This window comes from Oncorhynchus masou, chromosome 7, assembly GCF_036934945.1.
Source record: "Oncorhynchus masou masou isolate Uvic2021 chromosome 7, UVic_Omas_1.1, whole genome shotgun sequence".
NCBI lineage: Eukaryota > Metazoa > Chordata > Actinopteri > Salmoniformes > Salmonidae > Oncorhynchus > Oncorhynchus masou.
Window position 1 is genome coordinate 23,476,877 of NC_088218.1, and position 18,615 is coordinate 23,495,491.

At 45.2% G+C, this 18,615-nt stretch overlaps 1 protein-coding gene across 1 annotated transcript in view; it reads right to left on the reverse strand.

Annotated features, from left to right (window-relative positions):
* Positions 1-18,615, reverse strand: part of LOC135543545 (zinc finger protein GLI2-like) — an 83,756-nt gene that overhangs the window by 26,483 nt on the left and 38,658 nt on the right. Inside the window, exons 4-5 of the mRNA XM_064970895.1 lie at positions 10,599-10,798; positions 8,102-8,281 (exon numbers count right to left, since the gene is read on the reverse strand). Of these exons, the coding sequence (XP_064826967.1) occupies positions 8,102-8,281; positions 10,599-10,798 (380 nt within the window). The remainder of the gene's footprint in view (positions 1-8,101; positions 8,282-10,598; positions 10,799-18,615) is intronic.

Sequence of the window (18,615 nt, forward strand, 5' to 3'; positions counted from 1 at the left end):
GCCATCCTGTACCTTTGCCCCACTTCTGGATTGTTGACCTCTGCCTACCCTGACCCTGAGCTTGTCGTCTGTCCGGTACCGTTGCCCCACCTCTGGTTTACTGACCCCTGCCTGTCTTGACCTGTCTATTGCCTGCCCCTGTTGGATTATTAAACCATTGTCAGAAGGTGAATTCACCAATTTGTAAGTCGCTCTGGATAAGAGCGTCTGCTAAATGACTTAAATGTAAATGTAAATGTAATGTCAATTCGACATGTCTTCATCTGAGTCTTACCTTGATTCCTGATAATACCAGTCTTTAAATGCTTTTGTGTTTTAGAGTCTCCTATAGGGCTATAGTCGGCAACAGTCAACTACATAATTATAACCTAGACAGGTGAATTACAGTTAAGAGTAAATGTGTTTGGGGTATAAACGTAAGGAATTTTAGGATGTGAATTGGATTGGAATTGAATATTTTTGATGCGTGAATTGATGTATTTTTGACATGTTTATGAAATATGTCAGGGATTTATGAGACAAATGAATAAATACACTTTAAAGAAAACAAAACAAAACATGTAAATAAATGAAAAGACAGAAAAATACGATTTGCACTTGAGAGAATGTTGAATAAGATAATTGAGAGAACCTTTGAAAGAGAAGCCACGTTCTCTTGTTTCATCATTTATCCTGTGTCACAGGAACTTTTGCCTGCTAAACCAGTCCCAAAACTGTAACACATGCATTAGATACAGTATTAATGTTTTTTATTTAACCTTTATTTAACTAGGCAAGTCAGTTAAGAACAAATTCTTATTTATAATGACAGCCTAGGAACAGTGGGTTAACTACCTTGTTCAGCAGCAGAACGACAGATTTTTACCTTGTCAGCTCAGGGATTTGATCTAGCAACCTTTCAGTTACTGGTCCAATGCTCTAACCACTGCCACCTGCCATACCAGTCAAAGGTTTGGACACATCAACTCAATCAAGGGTTTTTCTTTATTTTTACTATTTTCTACATTGTAGAATGATAGTGAAGACATCAAAACTATGAAATAACACATGGAATCATGTAGTAACCAAAAATCTCATCAAAATACATTTGATTGAAACTATGCCAGTTAGGCTCTACACCCGTTGTAAAGCGGATTCATGTGCTTTATTTTAAGTTATTTGGCCACTTTAGTTGTGATACAAACTTGATCAAAATATATAGGTCTATGGGCTAGGCCTTAAGGGTCCCGCGGTCGAGACACAGCCTGAGATCGAACCCAGGTCTGTACTGACGCCTCTAGCACTGCAATCTTCTGAGTATTCACCCTTTGCCTTGATGACAGCTTTGCACACTCTTGGCATTATCTCAACCAGCTTCACCTGGAATGCTTTTCCAACAGTATTGAAGGAGTTTCCACATATGCTGAGCACCTGTTGGCTGCTTTTCCTTCACTCTACGGTCCAACTCACCCCAAACCATCTCAACTAGGTTGAGGTTGGGTGATTGTGGAGGCCAGGTCATCTGATGCAGCACTCTATCACTATCCTTCTTAGTTAATTAAATAGCTCTTACACAGCCTGGAGGTGTGTTGGGTCATTGTCCTGTTGAAAAACAAATGATAATCCCACTAAACCCCAACCAGATGCAGCGTATCGCTGCAGAATTCAGTGGTAGCCATGCTGCTTAAGTGTGCCTTGAATTCTAAATAAATCACAACAGTGTCACCAGCAAAGCACCCCCACGCTTCACGGTGGGAACCACACATGCGGAGATCATCCGTTCACCTACTCTGCATCTCACAAAGACACAGTGGTTATAACCAAAAATCTCACATTTGGAATCATTAGACCAAAGGACAGATTTCCACCGGTCTAATGTCCATTGCTCGTGTTTCTTGGCTCAAGTAAGTCTCTTCTTATTGGTGTCCTTTAGAAGTGGTTTCTTTGTAGCAATTCGACCATGAAGGCCTGATTCACGCAGCTTCCTCTGAACGGTTGATGTTGAGATGTGTTTGTTACTTGAACTCTGTGAAGCATTTATTTGGGCTGCAATTTCTGAGGCTGGTTACTCTAATGAACTTATCACCTGCAGCAGAGGTAACTCTGGATCTTCCTTTCCTGTGGCGATCCTCATGAGAGACGGTTTCATCATAGCTCTTGATGGTTTTTGCGACTGCACTTGAGGAACCTTTCAAAGTTCTTGAAATGTTCCCTATTGACTGGCCTTTATGTCTTAAAGTTATGATGGACTGTCGTTTCTCTGCTTATTTGAGCTGTTCTTGCCATAATATGGACTTGGTCTTTTACCAAATAGGGTTATCTTCTGTAAACCACCCCTACCTTGTCACAACACAACTGATTGGCTTAAACGCATTAACAAGAAAATAAATTCCACAAATTCACTTTTAACAAGACACTCCTGTTAATTGAAATGCATTCCAGGTGACTACCTCATGAAGCTGGTTGAGAGAATGCCACGAGTGTGCAAAGCTATCATCAAGGCAAAGGGTGGCTACTTTGAAGAGTCTCAAATATAAAATATATTTTTATTTGTTTAACACTTTTTTGGTTACTACATGATTTCTTATGTGTTATTTCATAGTTTTCATGTCTTCACAATAAATCCACAATGTATAAAATAGTAAATATAAACAAAAACCCTTGAATGAGTAGGTGTGTCCAAACTTTTGTGCCCCTATTCCTAGCCCCACTATCACTCACTCCAAGCCAAGTCAAAAACCCAGTGTCTCTCTCTCTCCTTAAGTGAGGGCACCCATTTTACCACTGTGAGATATTAAGAATGTTTCCAAATATTTGTATTTATTTCATACAGGCAAAAATAATTATATCAAGTCAATCTTTCTTTCTCACTATCATTCTGTCATTTCCCCATCCCATCATACCCTGCCCAACTCTGTGCTATTTCTGGAGCTCCAGAGCGAGAGACAGACCGAGAGGAATGCTCCAGCGCAGCCTAGCCTCTAGCTCAGCCTGGGACTGGGTGATGGATGCTAACGCAGCCTCCCTCCGACACCCAAACCCCCTGGAAATAGAGCAGCACTATCAATAAGTGCTCAAGATTGATTCCCAGCTAATACAGTAAACAATTTGTCTGAGGTGATGGAAACCGAGCCTGGCAGAAGATATTGTTGCAGTAAAATAAACTCATCTCTTATCCGGTGCTGGAATTGTAGCAGGGTAAGGAGGTAAAGCAGAGGGATACGGGATGGAGATGAAAGATGAAAATAAAAAACCTAAAACAACAATCCTCAAACAACTTTCTTTAATGTGCCCTAGTGACACACATTTTCAACTTGCACGATCTACAATTAAAATAAAGCAAAATGCGCAAAACAAACGGCTTCTATTCTGTTTGAAAAGATCTTAGCTATGTTGTCTTTCAAAATGGATGCATCCTAAATGGCAACCTATTCCCTACATAGTGGACCACTTTTGACCAGAACCTTATGTAGGGAAGAGGGCGCTATTTGGGATGCACACACAGGCCACGGTGACCTCATTAAGATTCAGGATAATAAATCTAAGCCTAAATAATGTACTTTAATTAAACAGATAAAAATCTCACTGCGATCGAAAACATTCTGTACTTCACTTTGGTAAATGAGGCCAATTTAGAGAATTGATTTCAACTGAAATGTATGCAAAGTGTTTTTGATCGCTCGTATGTCCATGGTTTATAATGTACATTTTGTCACAGTTTATTTTTGAAAGTCCCTGAGCTACCTGGTCTTACTTTGAAAAATGAAGGATGACAATGTAGGATGATAATTACGTAATAACTATCCAATAATTACTTCATGAAAAAGTGCCACTATGTATAATCTACTACCAGCCAGGTACAGCATTTACTGTAACCAGCTGTTTAAACATTTTTTAAGAAAGAATAAGAGCCTTAAACTGTATGGGTAATGGCATTTTGTAAAAAAATTAAATAAAAAACCCCACCAAATCACAGATGAAATTCATAAAGCTGGTTATCCTCTAATTTCCTATGATATGTAACCGGTGTGTTTCTGGAGTCCGTTGCTCTAGGGGGCCAGTGATGTCAGCAGGAGAGCCAGTCAGCCAGTTGTTCAGGGCTCAACAGGTGCTAGACATTAGCAGTGGTGTTAGTGGAGCCAGTCCAGAGCAACAGTGCCATTAGGACCTGTGGGGTAATAACCAAAGGCACTGCATCCGGACGTCCATAATGGCTCAATAACATGTGGTGCCAACACCAGGCACTGCACCAGCAGCTCTACACAAACAGTGCTTCGGCTGATTAAACTCAGGCTCCCACCACAGAGAATAGCATTCTTGCTTCCTGAGCCATTATTCTTAGCAGAAGCTAATGGCTAACTGTCATTTCAAAATGTTCTCTCTCCAATACAGTCCCATAAGTAACACACGTGCTCAGTTTTAGTGCTTTGGGACTTTCCGAAATGTCCTGAGACATATTGGCCAGGGCTGGGGTCAATTCAGGAAGTAAACTTAAATAACAACAATTGAAATAAGCATCTATTTTCAATGACTTCTGAATAAACTGATGAGTAGAAGCTATTTATTTAATTATTTTTTTTAAACTAAAATCACTTTTAAATTCAAATTGACCCCAGCCCTGAAAGGGACTCCACCACTGTTTCTCAGGGGATATTTCTGCTGTGAGACTTAATATAAATACATTTCTTACATGAGCTGTTAAAGACATTGAGCACACGATCGGGGGAGGGGGTTCGCGTTGGAGAATACGTGTTGTAACTTAGCGGCAGTTAACTAGTTACTAACTCAGGTTCATCCTAAAAGAAAAGCTGAGGTGAATTTAGCCCTTAGTATTTACATTGCATTAATGGCTCTATAGTTTCAGTGACTGGGACGAGCCATTCAGAAATGGCAGCCTTATTTATCTGTGTTAGTGGCTCACCTCGGGGGAGATGTGTTTATTAATGTGCCACTTCCCCTGATAAATGAGGTAATGGAAAGCCGGGGCTGGCGCTCACCTCACCTCTCCTCGTCCCCCCTCCTCTCGCGGCGCCTCGCCTCCTTTTTCCCCTGGTGATTTATGTCAGCAAGCCAGGCACCAGGCAGCAACCGACCGACTGCTAGGTTGTGTGTGTGGAGTGGACCCCTCCTCCTCCAGAGGCTGGGCTGGCCTTGAGTCCTGAGTGGCCATGTCACTAGGTAAGGCTGGCTATCACATTCACAGGCTGCTCTGGCCAGGCTTCCTGGGCTGAGTTCACTATGAGAGACAGAGGGATGTGTCTATCTGGTTTAACTTCACCATGGGAGACAGAGGGATGTGTCTATCTGGTTTAACTTCACTATGAGAGACAGAGGGATGTGTCTATCTGGTTTAACTTCACTATGAGAGACAGAGGGATGTGTCTATCTGGTTTAACTTCACTGTGAGAGACAGAGGGATGTATCTATCTGTGCTGGGTTTAACTTCCCTATGAGAGACAGAGGGATGTATCTATCTGTGCTGGGTTTAACTTCACTATGAGAGACAGAGGGATGTATCTATCTGTGCTGGGTTTAACTTCTCTATTAGAGACAGAGGGATGTATCTATCTGTGCTGGGTTTAACTTCACTATGAGAGACAGAGGGATGTATCTATCTGTGCTGGGTTTAACTTCACTGTGAGAGACAGAGGGATGTATCTATCTGTGCTGGGTTTAACTTCACTGTGAGAGACAGAGGGATGTATCTATCTGTGCTGGGTTTAACTTCACTGTGAGAGACAGAGGGATGTATCTATCTGTGCTGGGTTTAACTTCACTGTGAGAGACAGAGGGATGTATCTATCTGTGCTGGGTTTAACTTCACTATGAGAGACAGAGGGATGTATCTATCTGTGCTGGGTTTAACTTCACTGTGAGAGACAGAGGGATGTATCTATCTGTGCTGGGTTTAACTTCACTGTGAGAGACAGAGGGATGTATCTATCTGTGCTGGGTTTAACTTCACTGTGAGAGACAGAGGGATGTATCTATCTGTGCTGGGTTTAACTTCACTATGAGAGACAGAGGGATGTATCTATCTGTGCTGGGTTTAACTTCCCTATGAGAGACAGAGGGATGTATCTATCTGTGCTGGGTTTAACTTCACTATGAGAGACAGAGGGATGTATCTATCTGGTTTAACTTCACTGTGAGAGACAGAGGGATGTATCTATCTGGTTTAACGTCCCTATGAGAGACAGAGGGATGTATCTATCTGGTTTAACTTCACTGTGAGAGACAGAGGGATGTATCTATCTGGTTTAACGTCCCTATGAGAGACAGAGGGATGTATCTATCTGGTTTAACTTCACTGTGAGAGACAGAGGGATGTATCTATCTGGTTTAACTTCACTGTGAGAGACAGAGGGATGTATCTATCTGGTTTAACTTCACTGTGAGAGACAGAGGGATGTATCTATCTGGTTTAACTTCACTGTGAGAGACAGAGGGATGTATCTATCTGTGCTGGGTTTAACTTCACTGCGAAGAGGACTATGATTTCAGTGGTGGAGAAGCTGTATGAGCCAAAGTGGCTGTGGTCTTGCTTCAACTTTTTTGGTAGTTAAGGCCCATTGTTTCTCTGCGTAGCATAGATATTACACTCCTAACAAGCCGACCGCATCATTCAGTACCCCGCCTTTGTCTTGGGAGCTGGGATACAGAGAGGCCTGCACAGTGTATTTCACTGTTTGGGACTTGTTATGACAGTTTTTATACGCACAGCAGGCTGAGGCCTTTGGCTGCCTGCCCCTGGCTAGTCTGAGCAAGCAGAAGCTTGGCCCAGACACAATGCAACACAACAGCTCATTCAGAACCCCGGGCCTGCTGGATGCTGTACAACGATGAGACTGGAGGACAATGTTTACACTCTCACTGTACGACCCAGGTAGACAGGACGGGTAGCAAAACTCACTGTCCGTGTTTTAAATCAAACCCTACCCTTCACCTGGGGCAGAGGGGCCCGATCTCTCTTTCTCTGGAGTGTTTGGAGCGAAGTGTGAGCTGCTTGAGGCGACATCGGTGGGGAGAGTTGTGTGTTTTATCGGCAGAGGAAGCAGTAGTGGCAGCAGCTGCTGTAGGAAGACCGGTAGCCGTGAGCCTCATACGGTGACGGATAAGGGCCGGCTGTATCTCCCATTGCCTATAACGTCTGCCGGGATTCCTGTAAATGTCACGCAGCAGCGCAGTAAAAGGCAAGTGAATATCTGTGGCTGTCCTAATCTGAACCCATCTGTTATGACGAACACGGTCAACTCGCTTGATACCCAAGCTTCTGTATCGGGTGGTCTTTGATGGCGTGTTCCCTCACACCACACCATAGCCTAATGGGTGACGCCACTGCACGGTAACACTACCCCTGTGTATAATAGTCCGTCTCCCCCTTAGACACCACTACCCTTTTAAGGTGACAGAGGTAGTTGAGGATGAAAGTGGGCGTTCATTACATTAAACAGACTTCTGGCCCAGGCGCCCTCTGCCTCACCTCTCCTCCCCCCTGTCCCCCTCCTCCAGTAAATGTCATCTCGGTACAATCAGGTCTGTTGTTTATGGAATGTGCTGGCACAGACTTGAGAGAGGGAAAATACTTACTGGACCTATACTGTGGTTACAGTACCTGAGGGCCTCTGGCCCGCCCTTTGAAGTTGTTTGTAATGAAAAATGTATAAAAAGCCTTTTTTTTGTGTGTTCTGCTGTCTACAGGTCCATTGATCTGGGTTTCATCATTCTCCTACGGTGAGGTTGTTGCAATCTCAGGGTTGATTTTAAAAGATACATACTTTCCAATAAAACCGTCACCATGTTATAGTCCTAGAGTACACACCGATACCAACAGAGGAAGGGGCAGGGGACACAAATAAAATCCTTCCCCTAAAACGAATGTTACAATTCATACTCACACACTTCCAAGGGTGGAAGTCTGGGAACTGGTGAAGTCTGAGAACTCCCCACTGTAAATCACCAGGAATTTAGCTCAAAAATACTCGTAAAAATGTTTCCACTTTTGGGACTGTGTTCCCATGCATTCCACCCCTTCCCACACAGACAGTATCAACCTGTTGTGTAGATACAACAGGTTTAACGGTAAAGAGGGGTGGGCCTCTGTGGTCCCAGTCTAACTTACCTTCCATGGGGGTGATGTAGTCTGGCAGGTGTGCAGCTGCCGCCGCACCCCCCTGCATCAGCAGCTCTCCGTAGGGGTTACGATGGCTGGTCATCAGGTGGTAGTACTCAGCAGGGCTTGCTCCAGGAGGGGGAGGGGGAAACCCAAACAGACCCCGCTCTTTCAAGTGTTCATGTGCCACTGCATGGGGGCAGAGGAAGGAGGAGAATGAGTGAGGGAAGACAAGAACATTGCAGGGAGAGGAAGGAAGGTTTAGGGGGAATGAGGGATGAATGAGATGGAGAGAGAGAGCGAATGAGTGAGGGGGGGGAGAAAGACATTCCAGATTCCAGCCCCGGTCGGTCGACTTGGTCTCACCACATGCTGCCGGAGCCGTTTGAAAAGGGTTAGGGTTAGGACTGGCGACATGATGGCACTTTCCTAGGGAGACATTATCTGCTTCCCAAATGGCACTCTATTCCCTACATAGTGCACTACTTTTGACCAGGGCTCTATATAGAGAATATAGTGCCATTTGGGATGCAGTCATTGATGCAGGACAAGAGGAATGGGAGGTTAGTGATGTGCAGTGAGGCGTGTCAGTAGTCCTGCAGATTAAGAAGACAGATAGACAGATTGAGAGAGAGAGAGAGAGAGAGAGAGAGAGAGAGAGAGAGAGAGAGAGAGAGAGAGAGAGAGAGAGAGAGAGAAAACAAAGTAGTGTTGGGGATTCTCTCTTTGATAACATGCACGAACACACACACACACACACCCTGAAGGAGCACCCTGAATTCTATGGTGTTACTCTGTTAACAACTACACCCAGTAAAGCCCTTTTAAAAGTGTCAGGGGCAATAAGAGTGGGATATGGCCTATAGCTGCTGTTGAATAGCAGCACTCTGTCCCAGAGGCTTCCAAAGTCCATCTGTTTCTCCAGGAATTTAGGAGGAAATATCTGCTCGGTTTATGGTTTGGGTCAGGGTCCAGACGAGGAAAAGACCAGGACTCCCCTCTTTCTCCCCTCTCGCTCTCTCTCTCTCGTTCTCTCTCTCTCTTTCTCTCTCTCTCCCTCTCTCTCTCTCTCTCTCTCTCTGTCTCTCTCTCTCTCTCTCTCTCTCTCTCTCTCTCTCTCGCTCCCCCTAATGTGTCACCTCTCCCACTGGAAGTGATCTTTCAGACACAATTAGGCCGTGCTGCGCTAAAAGAGAACAGACGTGTGCTTGTAATGACTACATACAGCAGAACCAGACCTTTATTTTCTCCTTCTCTCTCTCTCTCTCTCTCTCCTGGATCACATAACCACTTAAATGGAGGGAGTCACTTTGGATCAGCACAATGAGTAACACGTCTTTTGAAGCGATCCGATGAAGGCCATAGCAGAGCTGAGCCGTCCCCGCCGTCCAACTGTTCATTTTTTTCTCAATCAAATGAACAGGAAGTCCATAGAAAGAGAATGTGAATGACGAATAGAACACAGCGGACTGGGCCCAAAGGAATCCTGAGGCCTGTCAATGCTAATGTCATGCTAATGTGATGTAGCGCAGAAACGACAATAAGAAAAGAGCAGCAGAACCTCTGCCTGTTTATACCTCTGTTCTAAGTGTTGGCCCGCGACAAATAAGAGAATTACCTGAAACCATTTAATTTCCATTCGTAGTATTCTATATTAAATCCGTTTTAATAGAAAACTTGGAATTCAGAGCAAATTCCATCCCGAAACAAGGTAGTCCTATTAAAAGTCCTAGAAGATATAACAGTTGTTTTTCAAAAGGGTCACGTGGGAACATCAAACGTCAAACTAAACATCTGCCGTCTCTCAATGATATCCAAGGCCGTCTCTCCTCTCTCTCTCCCCAAACCACCTATTTGAAATTCCCTCAACCAAAAATAGCCACCTTCATTTTCTCCCTCTTTCCCATAGCTTTATCACCACGAGATCTCCAACCCTGCACTGCTTATTTAACTTTAAAAGCAAGACCACATTACTGTTGACAGACTGTAAAAGGTGATTTATTTCCTATTCTGGCTCCTCGCCTCCACCCGTTATTGTAATTCAGCTCTGAAAAAGAGTTGTCATCACGTCGCTCTGAGGTAAAGGGGGAAAGTTGGGGGGGTTCCATGGGGACTGTTTAGTTTGATCAATTTCCAATGGCTTTCCAATAACCCCTTGGTATATTGAACACGTGGTGAGAAGAGGGAGGTCAGAGCTTCACAAAAAGCAATATGTCGCATGTAAGACTAATTCACGCAACGTTGTAGCACCGGCTCTACGTATCTAACCTAATCTGTATGCCCACTCAAACATGCTGTTTACTGACAATCACAGCCGCAAATCCCCTCTCCACACTGAAAACAATTGCGTAATCCTCAGAAGTTAGAATCCTTTCATTTCTCCACCAAGCTTTCAGTAATAGACCAATGACACAATTCCTTCGGTGGGGATCCACAAAGTAAGGTGATGCTCATGGCAGTGAATGACCTTGGGTGTTGCACAATCTAGACATGCAGTTGAACTCACAGTCTGCAGGGCTGAGTCCGCGGGCCGCAGAGATCATGGACAGGGTTGGGCTGCTGTGAATGGAGCGGAGGTAGTGCTCCATGTGAGGGTTGTAGTAGGGGTGAGCGGGGCTGAAGGGGGACTCCCCTGTCCCGGCTGCGTGGGGGGACAGACGGATCAGAGAGATGTCTGACATGACCGGGCTGCCACCTAGTCCAGGACTGAAGGAGGGAGGGAGAGAGCGAGAGCGAGAGAGAGAGCGCGAGAGGGAAAGAGAGAGCGAGAGAGAGGGAAAGAGAGAGAGAGAGAGAGAGAGAGCGGGAGAGAGCGAGTGAGAGAGAAAGAGAGAGAGCGGGAGAGAGCGAGAGAGAGAGAGAGAGAGAGAGATAGCGGGAGAGAGAGAGAGAGCGGGAGAGAGGGAAAGAGAGAGAGAGAGCGGGCGGGAGAGAGAGATAGAGAGAGCGGGAGAGAGTGAGTGAGAGAGAGAGCGGGAGAGAAAGGGAGAGAGAGATAGCGGGAGAGAGAGAGAGAAAGGGAGAGAGAGATAGCAGGAGAGAGCGAGAGAGAGAGAGAGAGAGAGAGAAAAGAAAGAGAGAGAGAGAGAGAGTGCATTATCATCTTAGTTCATGTACACTGTGGTTCATGACGTATTTTGTCTCTTGTGACAGACGGAAACCTTTGAACGGTTTCTTTTATCCAGAAATCTCAAGTTCCTGTGATTTTCTCAAAGTTACAAGGGAAAGAAAAACAGTTACAAATGAAAGTAAAACAATGGGACCCTTTGCTGCATCTCACCTGACCTAAGTCCTTACATGAGGCCTAACCTAAGGCCTAACCATTTTCCCATCTGATACTACAGAGTGGTGCCGACCGTGCTGCAGAGCACTCGTTCACACACACACACACACACACACACACACACACACACACACACACACACACACACACACACACACACACACACACACACACACACACACACACACACACACACACACACACACACACACACACCTGAGACATTTGTATAAACTCTGCAGGCAGGCCAAGTGTGTCAGCCAGCCAGGTCTAAGCCTGAATAATGAATCTAAGGTGAATCTGATACGCTCTGTCTCCTTGCTCTGTGTATATAGACTGGAATGAGAATGAGATCACGTCCAATATCATGGTCTGCGTCCTAGAGGGCACCCTATCCCCTAGTGAACTATAGGCCCTGGTCAAAAGCAGTGCACTACATAGTGAATATGGTGCCATTTGGGACGCAGATCATTCCTCATCCTATCAGGGCTTTGATCTGGAAATACATTAGCAAAAGATGGGGTCATAGAGCAGACTGTGTGTGTGGAACGCAACCATGCAATGTAATGATATTACATCCCTACGGCATTACCTGATGTCACACTAAGGCAGGCAGACAGACAGACAGACAGACAGACAGACAGACAGACAGACAGACAGACAGACCAATAGATAGACAGCTACAACAGCTAGACAGACAGCTAGACAGAGAGCTAGATAGACAAAAGGTTCAACCCTCAACATAAAAAGATGTTAGTCTGGCTCTGGCACTGTAGCTGGTTTCAGCATTTCATCTGTCATTGTTCCTTTAACCCCAGACAGGGATGATACTGATGATCGTCACACTGTGCCTGATATGAGTTCTAACCTGACCCGGAGAGGAGGAAGTGAGGAACTCATGTCAATGAGAGGTGTGTCTCCTGCCTGGTTGCTGCTAGCTGTACAGACAGATCCTCTGACAGGCTGAAGATCAGAGGATACAGCAGCACACACCAGGTAGTCTCTTCCTACAGCCACTGGGGGTGGAGCCATGAGTCTGGAAAGCTAGACTACACACTACGCAGGAGACGCCAGACACATTTTCCTTCAGAACACCAAAAACTAGTACATACGATCTCCCATTCAAATATAGATATGCCCAGACTGAAGACTTAAAGAAGGTTGTAAACAACTTAATCTCACAAAACCTTATGCTTAAGAGTTTCTCTAGTTACCCAATGAGAAACGATTGTACAGTTTTCTGAAGCTGGAATCTTTGTCTATTTGTACTCCTTCTCTGAGATGCGTTTTGAATACAGACCCAGGTTGACCTCAATCTCTCAGTTATCCCCAGTACTGTCTGTCTCCAGGGGCCGGTTGGTCCGTGCTTGACCCAAAGTGAGTCCACTCCGTTTCCAGTAAATGCCCCCCAGACGACCAAGGCTTGTCTCAAAGCCAACTTTCTGCCATGGGCCAACTTTCTGCCATGGGCCTTAGCTAACGGATGACCATAAAAGGCTCTCTGTCTGAGGCCTGAGAAGAAACAGATATTCCATTCACAGAAAGCCTTTAGATTACTGGGCAACTTAAAACTTCAACCTGATATTATGGACTGGAACCTGGCTGCAAAATGCTCTTGTACATTTACATTTACATTTAAGTCATTTAGCAGACGCTCTTATCCAGAGCGACTTACAAATTGGTGAATTCACCTTCTGACATCCAGTGGAACAGCCACTTTACAATAGTGCATCTAAGTCATTAAGGGGGGGGGGGGGGGGTGAGAAGGATTACTTATCCTATCCTAGGTATTCCTTGAAGAGGTGGGGTTTCAGGTGTCTCCGGAAGGTGGTGATTGACTCCGCTGTCCTGGCGTCGTGAGGGAGTTTGTTCCACCATTGGGGGGCCAGAGCAGCGAACAGTTTTGACTGGGCTGAGCGGGAACTGTACTTCCTCAATGGTAGGGAGGCGAGCAGGCCAGAGGTGGATGAACGCAGTGCCCTTGCTTGGGTGTAGGGCCTGATCAGAGCCTGGAGGTACTGCGGTGCCGTTCCCCTCACAGCTCCGTAGGCAAGCACCATGGTCTTGTAGCGGATGCGAGCTTCAACTGGAAGCCAGTGGAGAGAGCGGAGGAGCGGGGTGACGTGAGAGAACTTGGGAAGGTTGAACACCAGACGGGCTGCGGCGTTCTGGATGAGTTGTAGGGGTTTAATGGCACAGGCAGGGAGCCCAGCCAACAGCGAGTTGCAGTAATCCAGACGGGAGATGACAAGTGCCTGGATTAGGACCTGCGCCGCTTCCTGTGTGAGGCAGGGTCGTACTCTGCGGATGTTGTAGAGCATGAACCTACAGGAACGGGCCACCGCCATGATGTTGGTTGAGAACGACAGGGTGTTGTCCAGGATCACGCCAAGGTTCTTAGCGCTCTGGGAGGAGGACACAATGGAGTTGTCAACCGTGATGGCGAGATCATGGAACGGGCAGTCCTTCCCCGGGAGGAAGAGCAGCTCCGTCTTGCCGAGGTTCAGCTTGAGGTGGTGATCCGTCATTTGTCTGCCTATAGCTCAGTGGGTCACTCTGGGCCTTTAGCCACAGACCTTTTCATCTCCCTGAGTCTACCTACCTGTACCATGGGATGGAGTCTACTAGGTCCAGAGAGCCAAACAGATGGCCAAAAGTATGTGGACACCCCTATGGATGTGGATTCGGCTATTACAGCCACACCTGTTGCTGACAGGTGTATAAAATCAAGCACAGGGCCATGCAATCTCCATAGACAAACATTGGCAATAGAATGGCCTCACTGAAGAGCTCAGTGACTTTCAACGTGGCACCGTCATAGGATGCCACCTTTCTAAAAAGTCAGTTAGTCAAATTTCTGCCCTGCTAGAGCTGCCCCGGTCAACTGTAAGTGCTGTTATTGTGAGGTGGAAACGTCTAGGAGCAACAACTGCTCAGTCGCAAAGTGTTAGGCCACACAAGTTCACAGAACGGGAATGCCGAGTGCTGAAGAGCGTGGCACGTAACAACCGTCTGTGCTTGGTTGTAACACTCACTAGCAAGTCCTAAACTGCCTCTGGAAGCCTTTTCATTGCCGAGCAGCAAAGCCTAAGCTCACCATGTACAATGCCAAGTGTTGGCTGGAGTTGTGTAAAGCTCGACCGCCATTGGACTCTGGAGCAGTGGAGACGCGTTCTCTGCAGTGATGAATCACGCTTCACCATCTGGCAGTCAGATGGACGAATCTGGGTTTGGTGGATGCCAGGAGAAGCTGCACCAATGCATAGTGCCAACTGTAAAGTTTGGTGGAAGATAAATAATGGCCGGGGGTTGTTTTTCATGGTTCAGGCTAAGCCTCTTAGTTCCAGTGAAGGGAACTCTTAACGCTACAGCATACGATGACATTCTAGATGATTCTGTGCTTCCAACTTTGTGGCAACAGTTTGTAGAAGGACCTTTCCTATTTCAGCATGACAATGCCCCTGTGCACAAAGCGAGGTCCATACAGAAATGGTTTGTCGAGATCAGTGTGGAAGAACTTGGCTGGCCTGCACAGAACCCTGACCTCAACTCTATCGAAACACCTTTGGGATGAATTGGAATGCCGAATGCAAACCAGGCCTAATTGCCCAACATCAGTACCTTACCTCACTAATGCTCATGGCTGAATGGAAGCAAGTCCTCGCAGCAATGTTCCAACATCTAGTGGAAAGCCTTCCCAGAAGAGTGGAGGCAGTTATAGCAGCAAGGAGGGGACAAACTCCATATTAATGCCCATGATTTTGCAATGAGATGTTCAACGATCAGGTGTCCAGCTACTTTTGGTCATGTAGGACAATGCAGGACTGCAGGACAATACAGGACTAGACCAACGAGTTGCTAGCCTAACACCGTGCACCTGGTGACCTGGTTAGCATGCACTGCGCCCAGCCCGCCACAGGAGGCGCTAGTGTGCGATGAGACAAGGATAGTCCCAACAGAGAGCGCTAAAGCTGGAGCAGATGTATACTTGTTCTAATTAGTCCACTTAGTGTTCTGTCTGAAACACTTTGGGTAATTGAACATGATTTCATTTACACCTCTCCTCCGCAGACATTACCTAATTCTACTGTACTGTAAGTGTTCAGTGGTTTTATATAGGCTGTCTGGATTTAAAGTGTGCTCAATATGACATATAATTTGTATAATGAGGTGTGGATAACTATATGTGTGTGTATGCTTTGTGTGTGTGTGGCGCATGTATGGCTGGTGTGTGTGTTTGTGTGTGCCTGTCTGTGTGTGTCATGTACCTGCGCTGGGCCGCTGCGGTGAGCGACACTAGAGATTAATTACAATGTGACGGTGTCTCCTCTGTAGCTACCTCAGGGCTGGAGCTGTGATTTAGATAAATCACATCGTCCACTTCAGGGCTAAAATGAACTGCTGTAGATTTATATGGGCCTGGACTGCAACATGATATGGATGGTTTGGGCTTAGATTTAACATGCAATACTTTTAGCAGTTCCACATATGCAGAACGAAGGGGAAATTACTTACAACAAACAGTTCATTGGATTAGAGGGTCTGAAACAACGGAATGTTAACATATCATTATTTCTGTGGACACAACCATCCTTTGTTGACTCTGGTCAGCTCAGTATGGCTACCAGTGGCAGTCAGTGCTGTTTATGATGAGGGAGGACGTTATTTATTTATTTTTTACACAAAGGTAGGTGCACACAGGTCGAGAGAGTTTAACTACGGTGTAATCATTAGTGCAACAGTGGCAAACGAGAGTTTCTTTTTCCACAGAATCAGCATAATGATTACACCTGGAACGGTCGTCTGATGAAGAAGGATCGGACCAAAGCGAAGTAAGTGTTCATGATTTTTATTAACACTAAACACTAGAACAAAATAACAAAGTGAGAAACAAAACCGAAACAGTCCTGTCAGGTGCAGAACACTAAACAGAAAACAACTACCCACAAAACACAGGTGGGAAAATGCTACCTAAGTATGGTTCCCAATCAGAGACAACGATAGACAGCTGTCCCTGATTGAGAACCATACCCGGCCAAAACAAAGAAATACCAAATCATAGAAAAATTAACATAGAATGCCCACCCAAATCACACCCCGACCAAACCAAAATAGAGACATAAAAAGCTCTCTAAGGTCAGGGTGTGACAACCTTAAACACAGTTCACTTTCATAGCATCCTTGTTGTATTCCTTCTCACCTCTATGCACTCTCCTCCTCTCACCTTTCCCCTTATTTTGTGGACTTCAATGCACAACACATCAGCGTGTGTGATCAGGCGGAAAAACTTTTCCAAGCCAAACCATGTCATAACCGCGACACACAGCCTACAACGTCGTCCCCATTTTAACTAAAGTAACGTTCCTAGTCAACATAGCTAATAGAACTAATGTGTTTGTAAACCGGCTAAAAATATGCAGTAACATTACAGTGTATAGTTAGTAAGCAGTTTGGCAGTTACACCGGCGGGTCCCGGGGGAAATAAATTCATCAAATCAAAATCTTACCTTGATTTGGAAGACTTCCAGTGTTGTGTTGGATAGTCATAGCCAGCTAGCTAACATAGTATCCCTCTATTTCAGCCGGGTGTTTGAGTAGGCTAAATTAGCCACCTGCATTTGCCAAGTAAGTAAAACTTAAAGTGAAAAAAATGATGAAATCTCTCTCTCCGTTGCTTCTCCTTCATTTAAAAAAAATGTATTTGCTCAAAATTGTTCAACTATTCTCTCTCATCTTCATTACAAAACAGAGTGTTTTAATCAATTATTTGTTGACATGTGAATATATTTAGTATAGTTTTATCTAAAAAGTACCCTTTTAAACGTTTTAAACATTTTATTTTATTAAATTCACTGAGGAGGATGATCCTCCCTTTCCTCCTCTGAGGAGCCTCCACTGATTGCTACCTAACCGGAATGCTGGCCAACCTGTAGCATTAAAACTACAGCTGCCAGGTACAACTGTAGAAACAGTACTGCCGTAATGACATTATAAATAGTCTTGCTTGCCTGACTCATAGCGATCCACAATGGGAAGAAACTACATGATTAGCCTCTTAAATATGTACCTTCTGGGCTGAAAACGACTTTACCAATCAACCAAACAAGTAATCTCTGCAGAGTTGTTCCTGACAGCTCTAAACAAACAGATGGGAAATGGGAATGAGACAGCGATTATAGAGTCGTTAGAACTGAAGTCACAGAGCAACAGAGCCAGAAGCTACAGTGTTAGGATATTCATGGGAATGTTGCACTCACTGGCAGCCTCTGTCAGTGACTTGATCTGTTCTTATAGCCCTGGGCTGTTTGGTAGACTTAACGCAATCCTCCTCCTCATAGATAATAATGGGCAGACTGAGGCAGGGTGTTGTTCCCCCCCCCCCCTAGTCTGGAATACTCAGCATGGGAGCAAAAATATCTGTTTGGGCCACAACTTGTGCACTTTGTTTTTGAATGATCATAGTGATAAAAGTAAAAAAGGATTCTCTCTGGGAATAATGCATGTTAAAAAGACATCATATTCTCTCTGAATCGTAATCCGTTGGAAAGTACCTAACTATGCTGTAGCTGTGGTTGTCTCTTACAACAGGTCTTCGGGTGAAAAACTGAACTCCTAATAACTTTTGAGAAGTTTCTAGAACAACCGTGATTTGTCATAGTGTCATGAAAGCCGGGACAGCTTGTGCCGACGCACACACTCCATGCGGGTGGTTTATATCATAGCTTCAGTCCAAGCTCCTGCATAGCTACCCGGCACAGCAAAGGAGGTTAGTAGTTAGTTAGTTAGTTAGTATCCCCATCCCTACTGTTCTCTGTCTCTAGCTGAACCACTGCTTTGAGCACAGGACTGCTCCTGTCCTCTCATTTGACAGTGATTCAAAATTGTTCCTCTATTACAGTAGAAATACCTCAGAAGAAGAGACTCTGAGCGTCTCTTGCTCTTCCCACTTCCTCCCACTGCCGCCGCTTCCTCCCCACTTTATGACAGCTGTGACAAAATAACCAGCCCTCTCATTATGTTATATGCAAACAATGATAAAGGGGACGGTATGGAGATGTCATGTTCGACAATCAAGCAGGGGACCTCTGACACGCAGCCACCAGCGTATAATAAAGTGGGACTGACTGCCGCGTCTCCTCGACAAATGACACCACACTTAATTTGCTGTGCAATGTTCCTGTAATTAGAGTGAATTTGGCACAGGCACGGGGAAAGACAGCTAGATCAAGGTCTTGATGAA